This window comes from Leptonychotes weddellii, chromosome 9 (genome assembly GCF_054177405.1).
Source record: "Leptonychotes weddellii isolate Sample4059 chromosome 9, ASM5417740v2, whole genome shotgun sequence".
NCBI lineage: Eukaryota > Metazoa > Chordata > Mammalia > Carnivora > Phocidae > Leptonychotes > Leptonychotes weddellii.
In genome coordinates, this window is record NC_138377.1 from 75,571,465 (window position 1) to 75,594,812 (window position 23,348).

Genomic DNA, 23,348 nt, shown 5'->3' on the forward strand with positions numbered 1-23,348 from the left:
ATTATCATATGATCTCACTGATATGAAGAATTTGAGAAACAAGACAGAGGATCATAGGGAAAGGGAGGGAAAAATGAAACAAGACGAAACTGGAGGGGGAGACAAACCATAAGAGATTCTTAATCTCAGGAAACAAACTGAGGGTTGCTGGAGTGGAGTAGGGGTGGGAGGGATGGGGTGGCTGGGTGATGGACACTGGGGACAATGGTCAGTGCTGTGAATTGTGTAAGACTGATGAATCACAGACCTGTACCCCTGAAACAAGTAATACATTATATGTTAATTAAAAAAAAAAAAAGAAAAAGAAAAAGTCTGCTTGGACAGATACCAACTAAATATAATCAACTAGGATGATACCTGTCACAAAATAAAGAGTAAATGTGCTTTCATTTTTAAAGTGATTTTTTTTTTTTTAAGATTTTATTTATTTATTTATTTGAGAGAGAGAGAGAGAGAAACAGCATGAGAGGGGAGAGGGTCCTCCCCGCTGAGCCGGGAGCCCAATGCGGGACTCGATCCCGGGACTCCAGGATCATGACCTGAGCCGAAGGCAGTCGCTTAACCAACTGAGCCACCCAGGCGCCCCTTTTAAGTGATTTTTTAAAAAGATTTTTTATTTACTTATTTTTGTGAGAGAGAGAGAGACAGAGAGAGAGCACAAGCAGGGGAGAGGGAGAAGCAGGCTTCCCGCTGAATAGGAACCCGATGCAGGACTAGATCCCAGGACCCTGGGATCATGACCTGAGCTGACGGCAGACGCTTAACCGATTGAGCCACCTAAGCACCCTTTAAAGTCATTTTGACGGTCTCAGTCAAATCTGTATCTATTTGTAAACAGAATGGACAAGAGACTAAATTTTATAGTTTGAACACTAATAATTTATAATCTTGAACAAAGAACATGAATTTGAATGGGAAAATACATGAAATCATAAACTTGAGAGACTTAAGAACTTTTGTTGAACACTTACCAAAACATGAAAGAGATCTATAGATAGGAGGCAAGGTGTATCTTCTGATTTTAGGTTAGGGAGAACAACTGAAAAAGAAAAAAAAGAAACAGTGTAATTCATTCAGTAAGGTAGCAATGTAGTTAAATATTATGTAAAACACCTAAAACAAAAATGTAACAGGGTTATAAAATACAGAAACTGGTAAACTGGCACATCACACCTTTAAGATATGGGAACCATAATTAATAAGTTAAACTGACAAAAAATTCCTAGAAAGCCTTGTATATAATTTAAGAGTTGAAAGATAAGATTCAGGAGGAAAAAAGGTAAATAGCATAAAGGAAACAGAGATTATTCAATAAGTATATACTCAATGAATAGTAAGAATTACTTTTATCCAATGTTCCTTAATACTTTTTTCCAAACTATGCATTTCTAAATGTCTTTTTTTTTTCTTAAAGATTTTTATTTATTTGACAGAGAGAGACACAGTGAGAGAGGGAACACAAGCAGGGAGAGTGGGAGAGGGAGAAGCAGGCTTCCCACGGAGCAGGGAGCCCAACGCAGGGCTCGATCCCAGGACCCTGGGCTCATGACCTGAGCCGAAGGCAGACGCTTAACGACTGAGCCACCCAGGCGCCCCTCTAAATGTCTTGTGATACATAAAGTATGTGAAGAATTTGGAGTGGGGAGCAGAGAGAGCTTGCAAAGCAGTGCAAGTGAAATGAGGATGAGGAATATCCCCCGATCTAGCAAAATTAAACCTATTTTTAAATGATCTATCCATATCATTGATCCCTTTTCTAACCAGATTAGGATACAAACATGTTAGCGGTTGTGGACATTGGTTCAATAAAGCCCCTAGGTGGGTAGATGTAAGTTAAAAACATTTGGAAAATAAACTGAGTTTTAAAATAAGATTGCAGGGGGGCGCCTGGGTGGCTCAGCCGTTTAGTGTCTGCCTTCGGCTCAGGTCATGATCCCAGGGTCCTGGGATCAAGCCCCACATCGGGTTCCTTGCTCAGCAGGGAAGCCTGCTTCTCCCTCTCCCACTCCCTCTGCTTGTGTTCCCTCTCTCGCTGTCTCTCTCTGTCAAAAAATAAATAAAAATCTTTAAAAAAATAAAAATAAATAAATTAAAAAAATAAGATTGCAGGTATTATAGGGGCATCCAGGTCTCTTGTTTTTTCTTTTGTAAAGCTGCTGTAGTGAGTGTTCAAAATTAGTGCAGTGTGTTGTTTCCTAATGAAATACATTGCCAGAAATGCAATGGGAAAAGACATATAAGTAATAATTTAATAATAATTCAGAAGAGACTACCTGATAGGAGACGAACCAGATGTTTCTGTATCAGGACCTGAGGACAGGTAATCTTCTGCGCAATGGCAAACTGCATTAATGCTTTCAGACCATTATGCTAGACGGTAAGAGAGGGAAACATAAAAAGATAAGGGACGATGATAGGCTGAAGTCACTCACTGTAGAACTCAATCCCAGTCTGCAAGAATTAGATGCAGACTTATTATATACTTTACATTCTTGTAAATAAATTACAATATTTTTAGTACTTTTAGAAAGTTTTATGAACTCATCAAGTTTTTAACAGATTTTCCCATGACAAAGAGGTATTAAAGCTATTAATTATTTCAATTCTCCTTTAAGTACTCATTTTCCCCAGTCAATTTCTTAAATGTCTGGACTAATTTACTCTGCTGAGGCCTGGGCAAAAAAAATATATTACAGAAATTCTAAAACGATGGCAAAAAACCCCAAACGTTCCATTGAATTCAGATCTTCTGCTTCCTAACCAGAAGGCCAGGAACTGTAGGGAAGCACACTGTGGACTACAAGTCCCCTGTGCCAGCTGTCAGGAAAATAAGAGGGAAATGGCAAGGAGGGGATGGTCTAGGGAATCCTTGGTTGCCCACTCTGTTTTCGTGGGGCTATTTGTTGAGCACTATTTTCCAGGGTCCCCTACTATATGAGACTTAGGCCTGGAGATAGGAGTATAGTCCTGTAGTGCCAAGATCTGCCCATCAAGGAGCCATGGCTTAGTTTTATTCTTGAATTTACTATGATGATTCATTTATAGTTAAGCCAACACTAATACTTAATGTTACAAGATGTGGCAAAATTAGTGAGGAAGGAAAATGTAGGAGACAGGAGGTTTCTGACTTGGCAATAAACAGAGTAGGGGAGAAAAAGTAACTGAGTATCATCTGAAATCTCTCTATGAATTACATTTAACCACCAAGATTGAGTAAGCTCTCTAAAGTGCACAATGTTGGCCATTCAGTCTCCTGTGAGACCGAAGTAGCTTTAAAAAAAAAAAAAAAAAAAAAGAATTTTGCTCATTTTTATAGAAAAAGGAGTGAATTAAAAAAATGATTTTAAAAAAATGGTAAATTAACTGTAGACTATACCAAAAAAAGCCTACCACGAATTACACATACCCTGCTGGAATATACACACCTGTCTATTTTGAAGTGCTCCAAACAGAGGTTTTCCTTCATCTCCCAAGAGGTTTTCTCAAAGAGTAAGAAAAACAAAAATAATAAATCCTGAATACTGCTACAATTGTATACTTGGCTTCAGATGTTCTTTAACTGATTCTATTTTTGACCAGATGATTTGTACTTTTCCCCCTCAAAGTTTCATGTTTATGTCTATGCCAAAATTTCCAAATTTTTGAGTGAGAAGATATTATAGAAGCAAATGTAGATCACTTACAAACTGTTATTATAAATAATAAAGCCCCTGCAGCTATCTATAGAGAATACTTGGGAAAAACAAAGCATCCTGGTTCATTTTTCATCCTTTTAACATTGCTTCTATGCCAACAATTTTTAAACAAGTGATTTTTATGTATAATCACAACTTATTTTTTTTTAAATACATAGGCAGATGCAAGTAACTATTGCTCTTATAGGTACTATTAAAAAGAATTACATTTATAAGAAAAAAACCGAAACCAACAATTAAAAAAAAAAAACAAAACCCATAGATTCACATACATTTTGCCTTGCTGGCTAGGGTATTTATTGCTATATTACTTGTTTTTTCATTGCTTTCTGGCAGCAGATACATCTATGAGTAAGGAAGGCTTATTTCCTATTTTCTTTTTCCAAGTTTGAATGGACATTAATAAAAGATGTTGTATATTGATTCCTTAACGATAGTTCCTAACCATGCCAACACATCCTGTATATGTCACTCCACACCCACAGGGAATGAGGTAAGTTAGCTGCTTATGCACTAGGAATAAAGTAGAGCACTATGTCCCCTGGATGGAAAAAGCACTGTGAAAACAGTGTAACACTATAGTAATCAAATAAAATCCAATTACTAGGTTACAGAACCACACAGAAAAATTTAGTCCTATTCTCCAGTGAACTTCTCATCACTTTTATGACAAAAACTGAACTTTTTATTTTTTTTAAAAGATTTTATTTTTTAACAGAGAGAGAGAGACAGCGAGAGAGGGAACACAAGCAGGGAGAGTGGGAGAGGGAGAAGCAGGCTTCCCGCTGAGCAGGGAGCCCGATGTGGGACTCGATCCCAGGGTCCTGAGGCGCCCACCCAGGTGCCCAAAAACGGAACTTTTTAAATGTTAACTCTCTAAATATAAACTTCTGATTCCTTATGTTTGTCTTGCCAAAGACAGTAAAGTGTAAAATGCCTTCGTTGAAAGTCTCACGATACTTAGTAGTAGATCATGACTCTAAAAGAATACGTTATATTTCTTATCAATTTGTTTAGATTCTATTCTATTTAAATCTCATTCTTCCAGGGTGCCTGGGTGGCTCAGTTGGTTAAGCGTCTGCCTTCAGCTCAGGTCATGATCCCAGAGTCCTGGGATCAAGCCCTGAACCGGGCTCCCTGCTTGGAGGGGAGTCTGCTTCTCCCTCTCCCTCTGCTCCTCCTCCCTGCTCATGCTCTCTCTCTCTTAAATAAATAAAATCTTAAAAAAAAAAATCTCATTCTTCCTATTTCCCATTTTATTTAATCATAGTAAATATAAACCTGTATATTATCTTTTATCCATGATTTAAGTCTGACAGGTTTGGATGTAACTCCTAAAATCTGTTTAGGAGGCTGAAGCTGGTATGCAGGAAGGTTTTGTGAAAGAAGTGGCTTCCCACTACTTAATTTGAATCACAAAATAGTGTCTTGCTACAAAAATATATGTAAATCAAGAAAAAGTGGTAGACTGGGATGCCTGGTGGCTCAGTTGGTTAAGTGTCTGCCTTCAGCTCAGGTCATGATCCCAGGGTCCTGGGATCGAGTCCCGCATTGGGCTCCCTGCTCAGCGGGGAGTCTGCTTCTCCCTCTGCCTGCCGCTCCCCCTGCTTGTGCTCTCTCTCTCTGACAAATAAATAAATAAAATCTTAAAAAAAAAGACAAAATGGTAGACTCTATTAAAAACAACTGCTAAAAATTTACACTGGAAAGGGAAATTGAAACTGTCTTGGATAAAGGGGACATAAAAGTATTACAGTTCTTATTCTTTTTCAGATAATATTGTATCTCATGACTGTAATAAGCAAATATGCTAATTTTAAAATCTAAGCAATTCTTCACAACTACACTCTTCTCCCCTCCCCAGCTTTCCTGATATATAACTAACACATAACACTGTGTAAATTTAAGGTGTACAATATGTTGATTTGAGGGGCGGCTGGGTGGCTCAGTCAGTTAGGCAACTGCCTTCGGGTCAAGTCATGATCCCAGGGTCCTGGGATCGAGTCCCACGTCGGGATCCTTGCTCAGTGGGGAGCCTGCTTCCCCCTCTCCCTCTACCGCTACCCCTGCTTGTGCTCTCTCTCAAATAAATAAAATCTTAAAAAAACAAAAAACACAAATGTTGATTTGATTGCTACACTTTTCTATAAGAAGCTTTCAATATGGCTGGGATTTTGTCAGTGGGCTTCCCTTCTGACCTCTTAGTTCCTGCCCACTAATCTGTCTCTCCTGACTACCTCAGTCTTCCCTTCCTTTTCCTGATAATGTTTTAGGTGACTTTGGTTTCCATTCTTTTTCTCTCAAGGTGTAAAAGAAACAAAAATTACTGAACATTTCTGGCTTGATTCTTCTTCCTTTGCCTTTTTTCTTGATTTTCTAGTGTTGTAAATCTGCCAGCTTTTGAATATAGCTTGCTTCACGCTATACCTTTCAAATATTTTGAGCTTATTTTGCATATGGCCAATATTGTAGTTAAAAAGGGATTGATACAAAAATTCTCAGACTAAATGGCATCAGGCCACACTAATACACTGAAATACTAATACTTCAAAAATTCAAGCTATTTTAAGCCATGAGGGGAAAAAAGAGGAAAAATTTGGTGAATCAGTGTTAATTCTGTTTCTATGAACCCTCTAAAGCAGTCTCTCATAGGCTTTACCAATTGCCTGGATAGTGAAAGCACACGTGCTCCAGGTCATCATGGGGATTCGAGGATCCGTTTCATCAGGAGGTACTTTCAGTCCAATTCTATAAATTGTTGTAGCAAAGAGAATGACCATTTCCTTGATGCTATTAGAATATTTTATCCTAAAAATAAAACAAGAAAAATTTATATAATAATTTAGTAAATGGGGTTACCTACTCAGAAGTCCAATTAGGTATTGAAGTAACAATTTAACTCCTTTTGACAAAGTAAACTGCTTTTTGTCAAATTAGAGATTAGAGCCTCTGAAGATTTATTCATTAGGAAAAAATGGGAAAAGCAGAACTCCATCTCTTAGAGGCAGAAAAATATCTCTTACAAAATGATAATGGCCCATATAACTTTAGTTCCTGTAAAAGATGCAGTAAATGATCACAGCAGAAAGGATCCAGGTCCAAATTAAGGACAAACTGCAGAGAAGGAATAAAATTCAGAGGAAACAGATCTGACTTGACAAGTTTTAGTGTCTGGAAAAGGGACTAAGAAGGACTTCAGTGTTAACACGTTGTGTGTGTGTGTGTGTGTGTGTGTGTGCGCGCGCGTGAGAGACACAGAGAGAGAAAGAGAGAGAGAAAAGAGTATGTCATGTACTTGGAGTGGTAATTTCTGGTTTCCTGAACTTCCTTTTCTAACAAGTATTTTCAATAACAATGAGATATGCAATATAAACAAGGATCACAACTAAAAAAATGTACATCAGATAATATCTAATAAATAATAATACCTGATTTGGATACATTATATTTTTCAAAGTGTCTTCACATAAGTATTTTTCCAATAATCTTATATGTAAGATAATAGGCTACTGTTTCAATTTTACCAACAAAAAAAATGAATTGGAGAGGTGGGTGACTGGAGACTTTTCAGAAGTCAGAGGGCAGGTTAGATATGACTTTAATTAAAGTCTCTTAAATGCTGTTCTTATTGTAGGCAGGACTTTAATAACTCAAACCACTTAATTTTATTGTACAAATAAAACTTCAGGGAGAAAGAAAACAAGATAAAAATGGGGTAAAGAAATAATTTTACAAATAAAGCAGGAAGGAGAGATGGGAGGATGGAAGGAAGGATTATTCTTCATTCTTATTTTCACAGCCATTTACAAACTTCTTTTAACTATTTAGATACTTACGAAGGCTGAATTCCAAAACTGAGGATAGAATGGAACTCAAAAGTGGAATCGCCCATTCCTTGATCCAGTAAGACTGGAATTGTTGGGTTTTCTCCTTATAAATGAAAAAGAAAAAGAAAGAAAAATCATGAGGGTTTAGCGTGACACACACTTTCCTAGCTTTTTAAAATTATATATGACCATTTTAGAATACTTAGAAAATGTTAACAAGTAATAAACGATCATTTAAAATTTCTCTACCCTAATAACATTTGGGTGATATTCTTCTGTTCTCCATATGAATGTTACACATACAGATTTTTTTATAAAGACAAAATCACAGTACTGTTCTGTATCTTGTTTTTTCACCAACGGATCATAAATGTCTTTCCACATTGGTAACTCCCCCTCTATAGTTCCATTTTTAATGGATGCATAGTATTCTATTAGTAAGGCAGTATACATTAGTGAATAAGAGCAGACGATCTGGAGCCAAGGTGCCTAGGTTTGCATCCTAGCTCTGCCACCATTACTAAGACCTTGGGTGAACACTAACCTTACTTTGGTTCCATTTCCTCATCAAATTAGAATTGTTGTTCCCCTATATGAAACAAGTTGTCTTTTTCTGATTGCCTTTGAGATTTTTTCCCTTCATCTTTGATTTTTAACAGTTTGGGTATGATCTATGTAGGTGCGGTTTTCTTTCAGTTTATCTTTGAGGTTCACTGAACTTTTTAAATATGTAAATTTATATTTTTCGCTGAATTTGGGAAGCTTTCAGCCATTATTTCTTCAAAAAGAATTTTTTTTCTCTACCATCCTTTTTCTTTTGGGGACTTGCAGGACATAAATATTGGATTTAAAAAAATTGGGTCCACATGTCTCTAAAGTTATGTTCTTTTTTTTTTTTCTCCATCACTTTTCTGTCTATTCCTCAGACTGGAGAATTTCCACTGATCTAATTTCAAGTTCACTAACTCTTACCCTTCCCATCTCCATTCTACTATTGAATCCATCCAGTTAATTTTTATTTCATACAGTACTTTTTCAATTCTATTATCTCCATTTGGTTCTTTTTTTTTTAATAGTTTCTATTTTTTTCTGCTGAGAACTCTATTTTTCCAATCATTTCAAAAGTGTTCACCTTTACCTTATGTTTAATGATTATATAGGTGTTTTAAATTTTTTGTCAAAAAAAGTTCAATGTTAAAACATCTCAGGATTGGCATTTGATTTTTTTTTCCGTAAGAGCTGGTCAGATTCTTCTGGTTCTTTGTATGCTGAGTAATTCTGGATTTTATCTTGCATATTTTGAATATTACATTGTGAGGTTTTGGTTCTTGTTAAAATTCTCTGGGAAAATGTACCTTTCCTTTTGTTTCAGTAGGCAAACCACCCAATTAGGTTCAACAAGTTTTGTCTCACTGTGTATGGTGGTTCCAGTGTTAGTCTTAGAGCCTTTGCTATGCTGCTTGGGTCTGCCTGTACATGTACTACTCGGGTCAGTCTGAGACTTAAGCAGTGGTTTAATGCAGCTTCATTCTCAACCATGCTGCTGTTCCTTTGGGCCTATTCTACACAAGTGCATCTTGGAGGCAAGCCCAAGATTTGTGCTGGTCTCAAAACCAGGAGATTCCCCTTCTATAGGCTCTCTCCTCTCTGGGATTTCCCCCATATTCTCTAGCTCCAAGGGGCCCTTTTCCCCAGTTCCTCTGGCCAAAATGACATGTTTCCCTCAGTTTTAGTATCCTCTGTTGTTAAGTAGATTCAGGCGACTGGGGTTACCTGTGGGGTGGAGCTGTGAGGCAAAGACAGAAAAAAATAATGAGGATTCACCCTGCCTTCTTTGGAACACAGAGGTCCCTTTTTTTCCAGTTCCTCCGGCCAGAGATACTGCTTTTCTGTTGGGATTTTACGTGTCTATATGGCCACCATGGCACTGTAGCTCCATGACTGGGGCTGACCTCAGGAGAGGGTCAGAAGATGAAAACACCACAACAGGAATTCCCTTTACACTCTCCAGGTCTGAGAGGCTTCTTTTCCTGATCCTCTGGCCAAAAAGGGGATCTCTCTTGAATTTTTTTGCTGTTCATGTCCATTGCAAAGCTCTGTGACTCAGGCTACCCTGGGGTCAAAGCTGGGAAATACAGGAGGAAAAAAACCCAGGAAACTCATTGCCAAGCATTCTTCAAATTTTGACTTCCCTCCTCAATCTGTCTGCTGTTGTTTACCTCTCAGAGTTGTTAGATAGTCTTATCTCTCAACTGTAAGGAATATATAAATGAGGTAACAGTTTTTAAATGTTGTTTTTGTTATTAATAACAACATATTAATGAAATTAGTAACAGTAACGGCTAATGCCTATACTATGTACCATGCACTGTTTCACTTTACAAAGGATAACTCAATCCTTCAATCAGTGAGATAGGTACTATTATTATTCCCACCTTGCAAATAAGACAGTTGAGGCACAGAGAGGTTAAATAACTTGTCTGAGATCACAGAGACAGTGAGCTCCAAGCAGTGTGACTCTAGATTAACCACTGTCTATATTGCTTGCCAGTATAAAAATTATTTAATCAAATAAAGTGATTTAAGCCAAACTTAGTCTTGCCTTTGAAAACCTTTACTTCCTGATATTCAACAAATCTGTATTGGCAAACCGTATTTTAGAGCAGTTAGTACTAGAGAAAAAATTAAAGATTCTGACACTTAAATCTCACACAACTAAATATAAAATAATTTTAAGCAAACCTTTGGCATGTTTCATATTATAACCTGATATTCTGGCCAGAACGGTCTGTATCCATTGCGCCAGGGTCAAAAGTTGAGCAAGAGCTTCTGCATTCTCACTGAAAAATGACATTTAAAAATTATTAAGCCATTGGCACCAACTCAAACTGAAAAGCTGAACTTGTAGAGTCTTTCTATGGATAAATGGTTGTATAAAAAAGGTCAAATTCCTTCAGATTAACTTCCTAGGTCACAGTAACACATATGTCTAAAAATGTAGTTTTAGCATCATTTACAATAGCCACAATATGGAAATAAACCTAAGTGTCCACTGACAGATGAATGGTTAAAGAAGATGTGGTATATATACACCACAGGATATTACTCAGCCATAAAAAAGGATGAGATCTTGCCATTTGTGACAACATGGACAGATTTAGAGGGTATTATGCTAAGTGAAGTAAGTCAGACAGAGAAAAGACAAATACCATATGATTTCACTTATATGTGGAATCTAAGAAACAAAACAAATGAACAAACAAAGCAGAAAGAGACCCATATACAAAGACAAACTGATGGCTACTAGAGGGGCAGGGAATGGGCCAAAAGGGGTTAAGGGGAGTGAGAAATACAGGCTTTTAGTTATGGAAAAAATAAGTCATGGGGATTATATTCAATGGTATTGTGATAGTGTTGTATGGTGAGAGATGGTAGCTACACTTGTGGTGAGCACAGCATAACATATAGACTTGTCAAATCACTGTGTTGTACACCTGAAACTAAGGTAACATTGTGTATCAACTATATTTCAATAAAATAAATAAATAAAAGAAAAAATGTAGTTTGAGGAGGGAGGAGAATTTTACAAGTACAATGAATAAGATACCACTCATAGGCCCAACACCTAGAAGTAACAAATGTCAATAAATGGAATCACCATTCTAGTCGTTCAAATAAAAAACTAGGTGTCATCACTGATTTCTCGGATTCTCTCACAGCCCACCTTTGAACCCAGCAGTTAGTCTTGCTGGTTTTACCTTCTAAATATAACCCAAGTTGATCACTTCTTTCTACCTCCACTGTTACTACCCTAATCCAAGTTACATTATCCCTCACCTGAACTATTTCAATACATTAACTGTCCTTCCAAAGTTTCCACAACAGTGCTTCATTATTATCTATGTATTCATTATACAACAGCCAGAAGGATCTTTTAAAATGTAAATCTGATATAACTCCTCTGTTCAAAATACTCCAATGGTTTCCCATCACACATAAAATACTATGTGTTTTTAATACTAAAAATAAAATTCTAATTTCTAACCTTATAAGCCCTTTTACGATCTGGTCCTTTGCTTGTTCCATTCCAACATACTGCCTTTCTGCTGTGCCTCCGACATGCTGATATATTCCTACTTCAGGGCATTTGCTCTTTATATTCCCTGTGCTTGGAATTCTCTTCTCCCAGAAATTAGCACTACTTGTCTTTCACTTCATTCAGGTCCCTACTCAAATGTCATTATCCCAAAGAGAAGCTCCCTGATGACTGTGTCCATAGTCTCATGCACCCCGTCTGTTTCTAGCCCTTCACCTTGCTGCTTTAGTTTTGTCATAGTATTTCTCATTTTGTATTCATATGTTTATTGTTGTTCTCTCCTTTCTGTAATATAAATTCCATAAGGGCAGGGACCTGATCCAAACTTTTATTAACAACCAAGAAGATTAGAAACAATGTTATTAAAAGGGACTGTTGAAAAGACAGTCTTGTGAAGTGAAATTATACAATGAACTGTGCCAAAATTCACATATCTGGACATAAATTTGTCCTAAGAATTTTTTATACACCCTTAACTTTCACATCTTAGATTATACTCATGTTGATTTTCTAAAAACAAAAAAGGCAAATATATTCAAATACATAGGTAAGTTCAAGTGCCTAATAAAAATGTTATGTATAGGGGCACCTGGGTGGCTCAGTCGTTAAGTGTCTGCCTTCAGCTCAGGTCATGATCCCAGGGTCCTGGGATTGAGCCCCACATGGGGCTCCCTGCTCTGCGGGAAGTCTGCTTCTCCCTTTCCCACTCCCCCTGCTTGTGTTCCCTCTCTCACTGTGTCTCTCTCTGTCAAAAAAAAAAATCTTAAAAAAAAAAATGTTATGTATAATTATGTATTTCAGATCCTAAGTACCAAAGGTGTTACTACACATTAAAGGTGTCACAGGTTCAAAGAGACCCAGTTGTAAGGATTGGTCTAACTTCAGAAAGGACTGCCCTGAAGTGTCCTGTTCTTTCTTTTTACTTTTAATGATTTTATTTATTTATTTGAGAGAGAGAGAAAGAGAGAGCCCATAAGCACGAGAGAGCACAAGTGGGGGGAGACAGGGGAAGAGGGAGAAGCAGACTCCCTGCTGAGCAGGGAGAACCTTGAGATCATGACCTGAGCCGAAGGCAGAGGCTCAGTCAAGCCACCCAGGTGCCCCTGAAGCATCCTATTCTTAAAGATATCAAGGCAAGTAGGTGCTGAACATTCCTTTAGAGAATAATTTACATGTTTAATAATCCTTACTTGGGAAACCACTGTGTAAAAAAAAGGCTTATACAGGCTAACAAGAAGTTGGAAAAGTCACTTAATTTTATTATGATTTGTTTTTTGTCTTCATGTGTAATAGTTGGGTAAGGCTTTCGAGTCAGGTCTGGGTTCAAATCTTGAGTCTGTCTTGGGACAAGTAAAAACTACTCATAGTCTCCAATTCCTTATCTTTTAAATGGGAATAACAGTACCTGCCTTTGTTAGGCTATTTAAGTATTAAAAAAATAATGTAGCAGGTGCTTGGTAGAGTGCCTAGAACATATCAACTACTCAAAAAAGATAAATGCTTCCAATGCCACCTTCTTCCTAAAAGATGACATTTTATGTCCCAATATGCTGAGTAGAAGACAATTTCCAAATCAGGTTTTCTAATGACATGGAATAGTAGAGACAGAACAACTACTTATTGACCCTGATTGCCAAACCTATCACCCTTGAGCACTTTTGTTGTGGAAACATGTTAAAAGTGTTTTTATCAACAAAATCTTTTTCTTTAGCAAAACTTAGGTTGATTATTACAAATTCGTTGAGTTTAAAAAAAATAAAGTAACAATAATACTGTTATCATCATATACAACAGTGACAACACAGAAATATACAATTAAGTGTTATAGTTATCATAACAAATGAATAAATTTGCTGTTAAATTCCATTTGTAAATGGTCAAAACAGAAAAGTTTAAAAACTTAGTCTAAAAATTCAAAGGCTATCCAAAGATACACAATGAATCTAGTGTTTTTTTTACTTTAACACTTTGTCCACATCTCTACAACTAGAAAACTGGATCTTCTGAAAAAATAGAATTAAAAATAATAATACGAAGACTTTTAGAGAAACCAAATTCTAAAAAGTAACTCTAATGGTATCAAAGGACTATATGAAAGAAATGAATCTTCTCTGCATCTTCTCTCCTTATGTGAATGCTAAGGTAGAGATCCAAGTTCTACTGCTTTCATGGCTGTTAGAAGATACACACACAACATAACAGATTTGAGTTAATGAACATTACAGTTATTTTAGAGACCAAAAACTGGGGCTTTTCATCGTATTTAGAAAGTAGAATACAAGTTATGAAAAGAAAAAGTATTACTTACTTTAAATAGCAAAAGAAACTAGCAATCTAATCAAAACAGATACAAATGAAAGGATTAAAGACAGCTTTTAAAAAAATTAACCAAAACATGAATTAAAATATACCTGTTTATCCTTTGAGATTGCAAAGGAATAATGGGGATCACAGTATTACACAGAGACTTGCAAAGAGGGCAAAGATATTCTCCACTCTCCAAATCGAAAAGGTCAACATGAATGCGCTGCTGAGAGCTCAGTTGTACAGCTTCAAAATACCTGCAAAATTCCAAGGCATGTGTCCATTCAGAATGATGCATTTATCTTTGTTCTAATCCAAGAGACAAAAATCTGGAATTTTTGCTTCAGTAAACATCTTTAGAATCTATATGCCCCAATACCCAAGTTACAATTACAGAAGAAACAGGATACCCATTCTTTTGGCGGCAAAATGGAGGACATATCATGCCAGAAACAAATTTAAAATAATTCTACTGAATCATAATGTGGCTCCTAACTGAAAAGCATGGAAATACAATGTAGACACTACTTCCCTCAGTTTCCAATGGTCAACTATAATAGTAAAGGCTGTTACAGGAAAATTATGTATTTTAATAATGTCAAAAGGGTGAACCCTATAGAAAAGATTTCCTAGGAATTATATTTCTGAATTTTTCTCTTTTAGAGGTGGAACTAGAATTTCTTGTCCTATTTTATCTCAAAGGTACTTTTTATTCTGTTTTCAGAGAAATGAGACTTTTTAGGAAGAAAGATTACAGCTTCTTTTACACAAATACTGATCAAGAGCAACTAACTAGCTTATGGAGAGGAAATACAAAGGGGAGGTGAAAATTTAAAGTTGATAACTTTTTACACCCATTTCTAAAGGTGATAATGAGTATCACGCAAACAAAATTAGTAATTAAAACTGCTTCACTTATTCACATAAAAAGGAAGGAAAGAAGACATGAGAAAACATGCCTTTTTGTGTCCTTTAGTGAACTTCAATTATTCCTAGTTTCTTTCAAGAACAGGTCAGAAGGACAACTTACTTCTGCCAGCACACCGCATGCATTACATGACCACAGCTTCCTGTGTAAGTTCCATATGCTAAGTCTGGATCCATGAAAAGGGGGTCCACGGTTTCTGGTACAGGAGGACAAAAATAGGAGGTATGTATTCATCTCCCCCATGGTCATAAAATGGAAAAAAAAAAAAAAGAGAGAGAGAGATTATCAGGTCTAAATTTCTACCGTAAGCTTTCTTAGGAATGTCCAACTAAACTGCCATAGTATCTTGATAGCAGGAAATATATTCTTAATAGTAAATAAAAATTTTAGAGAAAAATAAAAGCTAGACTTCCAGGTAGGATTTAAAATTAGTATGAATTAATGACATCCTCTATTTTTGATTTGCACTTTTATTCTGAACATTAGGTTTAAGTTGCTTTGTCTTAGTTGTTGAAGTGATTTTCTATGATTGAAGCACAATTTGCTTTTGTAATTTTAAGAGTAATTTCAATTACTTTTTAAGGGATATTTAAGGCATTATAATCTACTGGAAAAATCCAAAGCAAAGACGAAGTGGCTCAAAATCTGGTTTCATTATGTATAACTCATGGCCTTGGGCAAATTATTTAACTTCTCTGTGCCTCAGTTCCTTCATCTGTAAATGGAGCCAATATTGGTACCGAACTCATAGAGTTGTTGTGAGGATTAAGTGAGTAAATACACAAAAAAGCACTTAATCAGTGCCTGGCATACAGTACATAATCAATAAATGTTAGTCTTTTTTTATCATTATTATTATTATTATTCCAAGAGTATGTTATAAAGCAGCTAACTCTGATGCAATGTAAAAAAAAAAACCCAAAAAACAAAACAAAAACCAAAAGCATTACCTAATTAGTGTTCCTGCCAAGAAAATATTTAATATGAACCTAATCTTGAGGCAACAGACAAATCCGCAATGTAAGATACTGTACAAAACAGTAGGTCTGCATTGTTCAAAGAAGTTCAAAGAAGTTATCATGAAAAAAAAAAGGTTAAGTGACTAAGGCTAGATTAAATTAGACTAAAATAGACATAATAAAAGCGATGCATGAAACATGTCTGGATCCTGAAAAAAGAAAAGTCTAGCTAAAAAAAAAAAGATATTTTGAGGGCAACTGGGAAAATCCAAATATGGATTAGGTGATATTCCTGAATTATTATTCATCTTTTAAAATGTTATAATGGTATGATAGATATGTAATAGATTATCCTTAGCTTTAGAAAATGCATATGGAAATATTTAGGGATGAAAGCCATATGCCTGCATCCTACCTTCAAAAGGTTCAGCAAAGAGAAGTGGAGATAGGTAGAGACAGACTGAGCAATGTGGCCAAGTGTAACAAAAATTAAAATTAAAAAATAAAACAAAGGAGCCAACATGGCATGTAAAGACCCAGAGTCCATTTTACACATGATAAAATGTGACCTGACTAAATAAAGCTAAATACAGTCTCATTCCCAAACTTCTTTCAATATTTTTTCTAATTACATAAGTATGAAAAGAAATGCTCAAAAGGATATTTATTAAACAATACATACCCCCTGAGAGTTCTATAGGTTTTCCCCTGTTCTGGGTTAAGGCGGTGGATTTCTGGACACAGGCCGATAATACCATGGCATTATTTTCTATTTTCACCTCTTGTTCTTCTTGGCAGAGGATGCATGTCAGCACCTCCTTTTCAGTAACAGTCGGACCCCGTTTAGGACCCAAAGCAATTCTAGAGTAGTCACTGACTGCTGGGGTGCTACCAAGAGAAACGACCAGAAATGAGGACACATGTTTTGGTCACTTGTCTTTATATTTTGGTAGATTTTAAGTAACTGTAGGGCAAGAACTTTAAGGACAAAAATAGTAAAATAAAAATAACTTAGCAGTATTAGCTTAAAATCTTTCCCCTTGGTTTTTCTGACTCTTATCAGTTAATTTGCTTATTAGAAAATACATTGTGTGCTGCTAAGTGCAAAAAAAGCAGATCACAAAGTAAACTGTATAATTATACTTAATTTATTGTACCAAGAAGCTGGGTTATTGTTTTTTTCTGATTATAAAAGTAATGGAGGCTTATTAAGAAATTTTGGAAAATCTGGATAAGTATAAAGAAGAAAATAAAAAGCATTATACACTCACAACCTAGAGATAACCATTTGTATATTCCCATCCAGTTCACGTTCTATTTATAACATTCTTTTTACATAATTAAGATCATACTACATATACAGATTTGCATCCTGCTTTATTCACTTGTATCTTAGTTGTTTTCTCATGTCATTAAAATCTCCTCAGAAACGTTATTTTTAAATGGCTGCCCAGTACTCTTGAGAGCTTGTTTGGAGGTTCTAGCAGGGGAGCGCAGCTACTCGTATACCCTTGACCGAAGAACGGTACTCCTCTATCGGGGAAGGTCGTCCTCTTCGACCGAGCGCGCAGCTTCGGGAGGGACACACATGGAGCGGTGAGGGAGGAAGGGGACACCCGCCTAGCCAGCCAGATCAGCCAAATCAACCCTGGCGATCAATGGGGTGACAGATGTCGCAGCCAGATCGCCCTCACATCCTGCCCAGTACTCTTACTATATGTGCCGGTAATAGTTTTATCCATTCCCTCTTACTAGGCATTTAAGTTTCTATTCTATTTTGGTAGGCATTAAAATAAAGACTTACATCTTAATGATTTAGCAATTCTTAGTATGTACTCAATGTGTGTAATAATATAATAACAGCAAATATTTATAAAGCACAATTGCAATGTGAGGTACACTGTTTAAAATACTTCACATTACGTTAACTCATTTAATCTTTACAACAATCCTATGAGGTAGGTCCTAATATTACCTTCCATTGTTAAGATGAAGAAACTGAGGCCTAGAGACAGTAAGAGACTTACCTAATGACTCATCACTATGAAGTAGCAGAGTCAGGATTTAACCCATGTGATCTGACTTCATCGGCCATGCTCTAAACTACTCTGCAGTACTGCCTCTTTCCCTATGCAAGAAGCTCCCTGAAATGTCACAGATCATTCAACAAACTGGAAATAACTTAAATGTTTATCATCCATGAAATGGAATTATATAATACAGAATATTATGCAGGTTTTTTTTTTTTTTTAAAGATTTTATTTATTTATTTGACAGAGAGAGAGACAGCGAGAGCAGGAACACAAGCAGGGGGAGTGGGAGAGGGAGAAGCAGGCTTCCCGCCGAGCAGGGAGCCCGATGCGGGACTCGATCCCAGGACCCTGGGATCATGACCTGAGCCGAAGGCAGATGCTGAACGACTGAGCCACCCAGGCGCCTTATTATGCAGTTTTTAAAAGGTGCAGTTTAAAAAGCTAAGTGTGGTACAACCTCATAGGAGGTGTTCAGCAAGACATGGGGTAAGGTTTATTTTTTTGGTTATCATAAAGACTAGGGAACACTACTGGAATGAGTGGATGAGGAGCTGGAGATGCTAACTGTCCTGCAATTCATGGAGCATGAAAAAGAACTGCTGCCCAAATGTCAAGACTGAGAAACACTGAGCTCGTTTTGTATGTAAGAACATATTGCATAGATTTCCAAGTGAAAATGACAAGTTGCAGAATGACACACATGTAATAACACTTATGCAAATAAAACCAAACACTGAATGATACAATATAATTTCTATAGTTACATATATTTGTATGTAATAGCATAATAGCCATTCTAACAGGATTAACATAAAACTTATAACCAGAATATCTACTGAGGAAGGGCAGAAAGGGGTTCTGGGTTTAGGCCAGTGCTCAAACAGAACTTTAGCTTTATGTCTAACATTTGATTTTTAAAAGGAAAATGTGTCAATATAACTGTAATTAAAATTTTGTTTTAAAAAATATAAGAAAATATATTTGTGACTTTGGAATTGAGAAAGCCTTAAGATACAAAAAATTAAAACTCTAAAAGACTGATAAATCTGTCCTTATCAACACTGAAAACTTCTCTATGGCTTAACTTTATAATTAATAAAAGAATTGGGACAAAATATGGGAAACATGCAACAAAGTTTAGTATCCATAATTTGAAAGGACTTCTAAAGACCAATAAAACAAAAGCAAAGTATCCAAAAGAGATGGGCAAAGGATAGTAACAGGTAATTCCCAGAAGACAAAACACAACAGACTAGTGAACAATCATATGAAAAGATGCTCAACCTAATACTAACTAGTAATCAGGGAAATTCTGACTGGCACAGGCTTATAATGTTGATCATATCTAATTTTTTCAAGTACTGATAATAGTAATTATTGGTGAATATGAAGGAAATAGAAACTCTCAAACACTGTTGGGAGTAGGAATTGGTAAAACTACTCTGGAGGACACTGTGGCAGTATCTATTAAAATTTCAAATAATTATGACTTAGCTCTTTCACATATTATTTCCATCCTTGAGAAGTACTTATACAATTGTACAAGAAAGCAAATAGCTAAAAATGTTCTGACACATTGTTTATAATAAGGGAAAAATGGAAAATAAGGGAAAATCAACTTAAATGCTCCAAGTCTGATAAATAAAATATTGTATATACACACTATGGACTACTATGCAGTAGTCATAAAGAATCATGTAGAATCTATACCATAGATCTATATGCAGTGACATGAAAAGATTTATGACACTGAGTAAAAAAGCAATCTGCAGAACAAAAGCATGGTAAAATAACCTATTAAAAAACACAAAACAAAATTCATTTATGTGCACATTAATAAATGCACAGAAAGAGGTAGAGAACAGAGTTATTTATTAACAATGGTTATCTGTGCAGAATAATAAGGAATGTAGAGGATGGTCAAAGGGAACTAACTGTATTATTTGAATTGTTTTCAATGAGAACACAATTTTATGTATGCAATCAATCAGGCAATAAAAAATAAATAATAAAAACATTAAGGCCATTAATTAACTCTGAGCACATATTTGCTTATATCCTGTTGTTTCGATAAATATATGATAATCTCTTTCATTACTTTCTAAGGAGTATGCTGCCAATATGTAATATCTAGAGGGCTAGAACTTCTGTTGTTTAAAGTTTTGTGTTAATTTCTAGTTTTATTACTATCATCAGCCAAGGATACCTTAACCTTTATATCTTTTTTTTAATCTTTAAAATATATAGTCTTTATTCTTATTGGTACTTGTTAGCATATTCAACTTCAGGAATACAGATATATTATGTATATTGTTACTATTGTTATTGCAAAGGCACAATTTCCTAAAACTATCCACAACACACACTGTTTAAAGAGCAGTGGAAGCTTGTTTTTAAAAATAAGCATAGGAGGTATTTGCAATATTTTTAATTGGAATGCTTTTAAAAGTACCCTTATTTTGCCTCCTTTTCTCACTGTATCTATATAACATCCCACAGAGTTTGACTCTCAGCAGGTTAGCTGATTTCCCCAAGAGCACACCACAGTGGGACCCAGAACACTAGATTTACTGATTCCCATTTTCTTTTTTTTTTTAAAGATTTTATTTATTTATTTGATAGAGAGAGACACAGCGAGAGAGGGAACACAAGCAGGTGGAGCGGGAGAGGGAGAAGCAGGTTCCCGCTGAGCAGGGAGCCCGATGCGGGGCTCCATCCCAGGACCCTGGGATCATGACCTGAGCTGAAGGCAGATGACTGAGCCACCCAGGCACCCCGATTCCCATTTTCTAATGTGGTATCCATGACCACAACTATAGGCATTGCCTTCTTTCTCTTTAAGAAAAAATGAACAACGAATATAAACCACCTTTTTCAAGTGAAGGATTTTTTTTTCCAATCTGTAATAACTGCAGTCATTTTTACCAGAAATCATAAAAATGATGTGGAATATTTGAACTGATACATAAATGTGCATCTAAAAAAGCCTGTGCAATATGTAATACACTCTGCAATATATTATGTCAATATAAAAGAATATTAAAATAATAAGTTCAAAGAAACACAAAAAGTACAATTAGTACTTACATTTTTTTAACATAAAAAAATAAATAAAAGAGCCTGTACATACAAGATAACAGAAGTTGATTTTGATTTGTGCCATTCCCATTTTGTATCTTTTTATGCATAAAGCCTCTCAACAAACTATTGTGCACTTGAACTGCTTATGAACATAAACTTACATTCAATTAGTACCTTAAGAGCTTTCACTGTGCCTTTCATAGTTTAAAAATAAATGTAATTTCTCTTACTATGAAACATATTTTGGAAAAATTTTATTTAAAATGAATATGTCATTTTCCCTCCAAAAAACTGAGTTGCTAATTTCTAGTTTTGCTTGGTTTTACCTCTCTTCCTCCATAATGGAGTCTTCTTTCCCAGACATTTCCGAGGTGCTGTCATACATGAGTTTGTGAGTTTCAATAAAGTTCTTCTGTAAGGCAGACATCTGAGCCATGATCTTCTGGCGGTGCAGTCTAGCAGCTTCAGCTTTTCTTTTCCGTTCTGCTTTTTCTTTATCATGAGTAATCTGGGTATTAAGAAGCCACAAAAATTAGGTAAGATCCATTGTTGAAATTTACATATACTGTTCAGTCAGGCAAAATTTCCTAGAGTAAGAGTCTGATAAACTTTGATTACCGCTTAAGCTTAGACTCAATCTAATGTCTCAAAATGAGCATACAGGCTCCATCCTATCATACAACTAACTGCTCTTTTGGTTATTTTAATAATTCAATGTAAAAGCCCCAAGTACCTTAAATATCTAATAAATTGCATTTTATACTCAATGCAGGTAGGTTAAGAAATAAAGTTGAAAGAAAAAAAATTTTAAATCATATGTCAATCATTTAATCACTGACATTTAATCAATTTTACCCAATTTGATGATATCTAACAGTTACGACTAGATGCACTGCTAAGACTGAGAACTTAAACATATTACTGAGATGTATGGTGTCTTTTTGTTTATATCTAACTTAAGTCCAGTGTTTTTCTTTTAGGAGGGTTAGTTAAAAATCACAATAAAAAAAAATCACAATGGTATTCTAATAATTTTAAGATTAGAATAATCAAAACCTGATTCATTACATTATAGAAATTCATAACCTAAATATTACCGCATTTCATTGAATCTAAGATGTAGCATTATCTTATGTTCCACTAAGAAAAGAATGCTGCTGATTAAATTATAAGAAGTCATTATAGGATATATCCCAATTTCAGATATTAAAATATTTCAAAAATTAATAAACTATGGTATTTCCAACAGAGCTCCACTGTACATCAATTTCCTCTGCTTTTATAAAATACATATGTTATACTGGATAACTATATGTCAAATACCACTCATCCCTGTGATATAGAAACACAACGAACAAAAGAAGATGGACATCTCAAACTTTACAACAAACAGGTTCCTTCTAACAAAAAAGCAGCAGCTCTCTTACACCAGTAAAGTTCAAAGACAGAGAAGAACATCACCATTATTGTTATTACCTCATCATTCTTAATAGATTCTGATCCTGATGTAGTTGCTACAATTAAACAAGATTTTTCTCTTAATCGCTTCACTGTGTCAAACATCTGTGAGAAACAGATGAAATGTTAAAAGATTTGGTTAGACTGACCAGACACAGAAAAATTTAGTAATTTGATTTTGTCATCATGTCACCAAATATCTTTGACTTAAACTTGACATATATACACACACACAAATAGTTACACATGTAAATAGTTATATAATTAGTTTAAGTATATAAAAAGTAACTCCCGACTGACAAACACCTCCGCTAGTTGATGAGCAATACAGCTAAGGAGGAGGTTGCAGGCAGTAAAATCAGCTGATTCCATCTGCAGGTATGAGAGTACCTCTACTTTTGCCAGGGGAAAAATTTTTTTTAATTTAAAATAACATTTTTAGTACAAAGACATATAAAGACAAAAATACAAAATGGAAAGTGAAACCCTCTCTTCCTGAAGCCAGTTGCTCTCCCCAAATTTAAATTAAAGATTATTAGGGGGCACCTGGTGGCTCAGTCAGTTAAGCATCTAACTCTTGACTTTGGCCCAGGTCATGATCTGAGTGAGGGTCATGAGACTGAGCCCTGCTTCGGGCTCCACTATGGGTGTGGAGCCTGCTTAAGATTCTCTCTCTCCCTCTCCTTTGCCCCTCCCCTGCTTTCTCTTAAAAAAACAAAACAAAAAACAATTACCATTTTTTTGCAGAAAAAAAATTATCAGAATATATATTTTTCTATATTTACATATATTCTCATCAAAAGCAACCCTACCATTTACACTGTTTCCTATCTTTCTTTTTCACTTAAACATTTATCTATGGAGATATTTCCACAATAGCTTATATAGACCAGTCTCATTCTTTTTAACAAAAATCAAAGTTTTAGCAATAGGATGGTACATCCACAAAACTTATTTTTATTTATTT

The 23,348-nt window shown here is 35.6% G+C and overlaps 1 protein-coding gene across 3 annotated transcripts in view; it reads right to left on the bottom strand.

Moving 5' to 3' along the window:
* UBR1 (ubiquitin protein ligase E3 component n-recognin 1) overlaps positions 1-23,348 on the bottom strand; it is a 135,456-nt gene that overhangs the window by 29,866 nt on the left and 82,242 nt on the right. For all 3 annotated transcript variants that reach the window (XM_081829490.1, XM_081829489.1, XM_081829491.1), the window contains 11 exons: positions 22,400-22,486; positions 21,250-21,431; positions 16,492-16,697; positions 14,953-15,046; positions 14,030-14,179; positions 10,265-10,362; positions 7,532-7,625; positions 6,355-6,503; positions 3,426-3,481; positions 2,274-2,370; positions 972-1,039 (listed from right to left, as the gene is read on the bottom strand). In XM_081829490.1, coding sequence (XP_081685616.1) covers positions 972-1,039; positions 2,274-2,370; positions 3,426-3,481; positions 6,355-6,503; positions 7,532-7,625; positions 10,265-10,362; positions 14,030-14,179; positions 14,953-15,046; positions 16,492-16,697; positions 21,250-21,431; positions 22,400-22,486 — 1,281 coding nt within the window. The remainder of the gene's footprint in view (positions 1-971; positions 1,040-2,273; positions 2,371-3,425; positions 3,482-6,354; positions 6,504-7,531; positions 7,626-10,264; positions 10,363-14,029; positions 14,180-14,952; positions 15,047-16,491; positions 16,698-21,249; positions 21,432-22,399; positions 22,487-23,348) is intronic.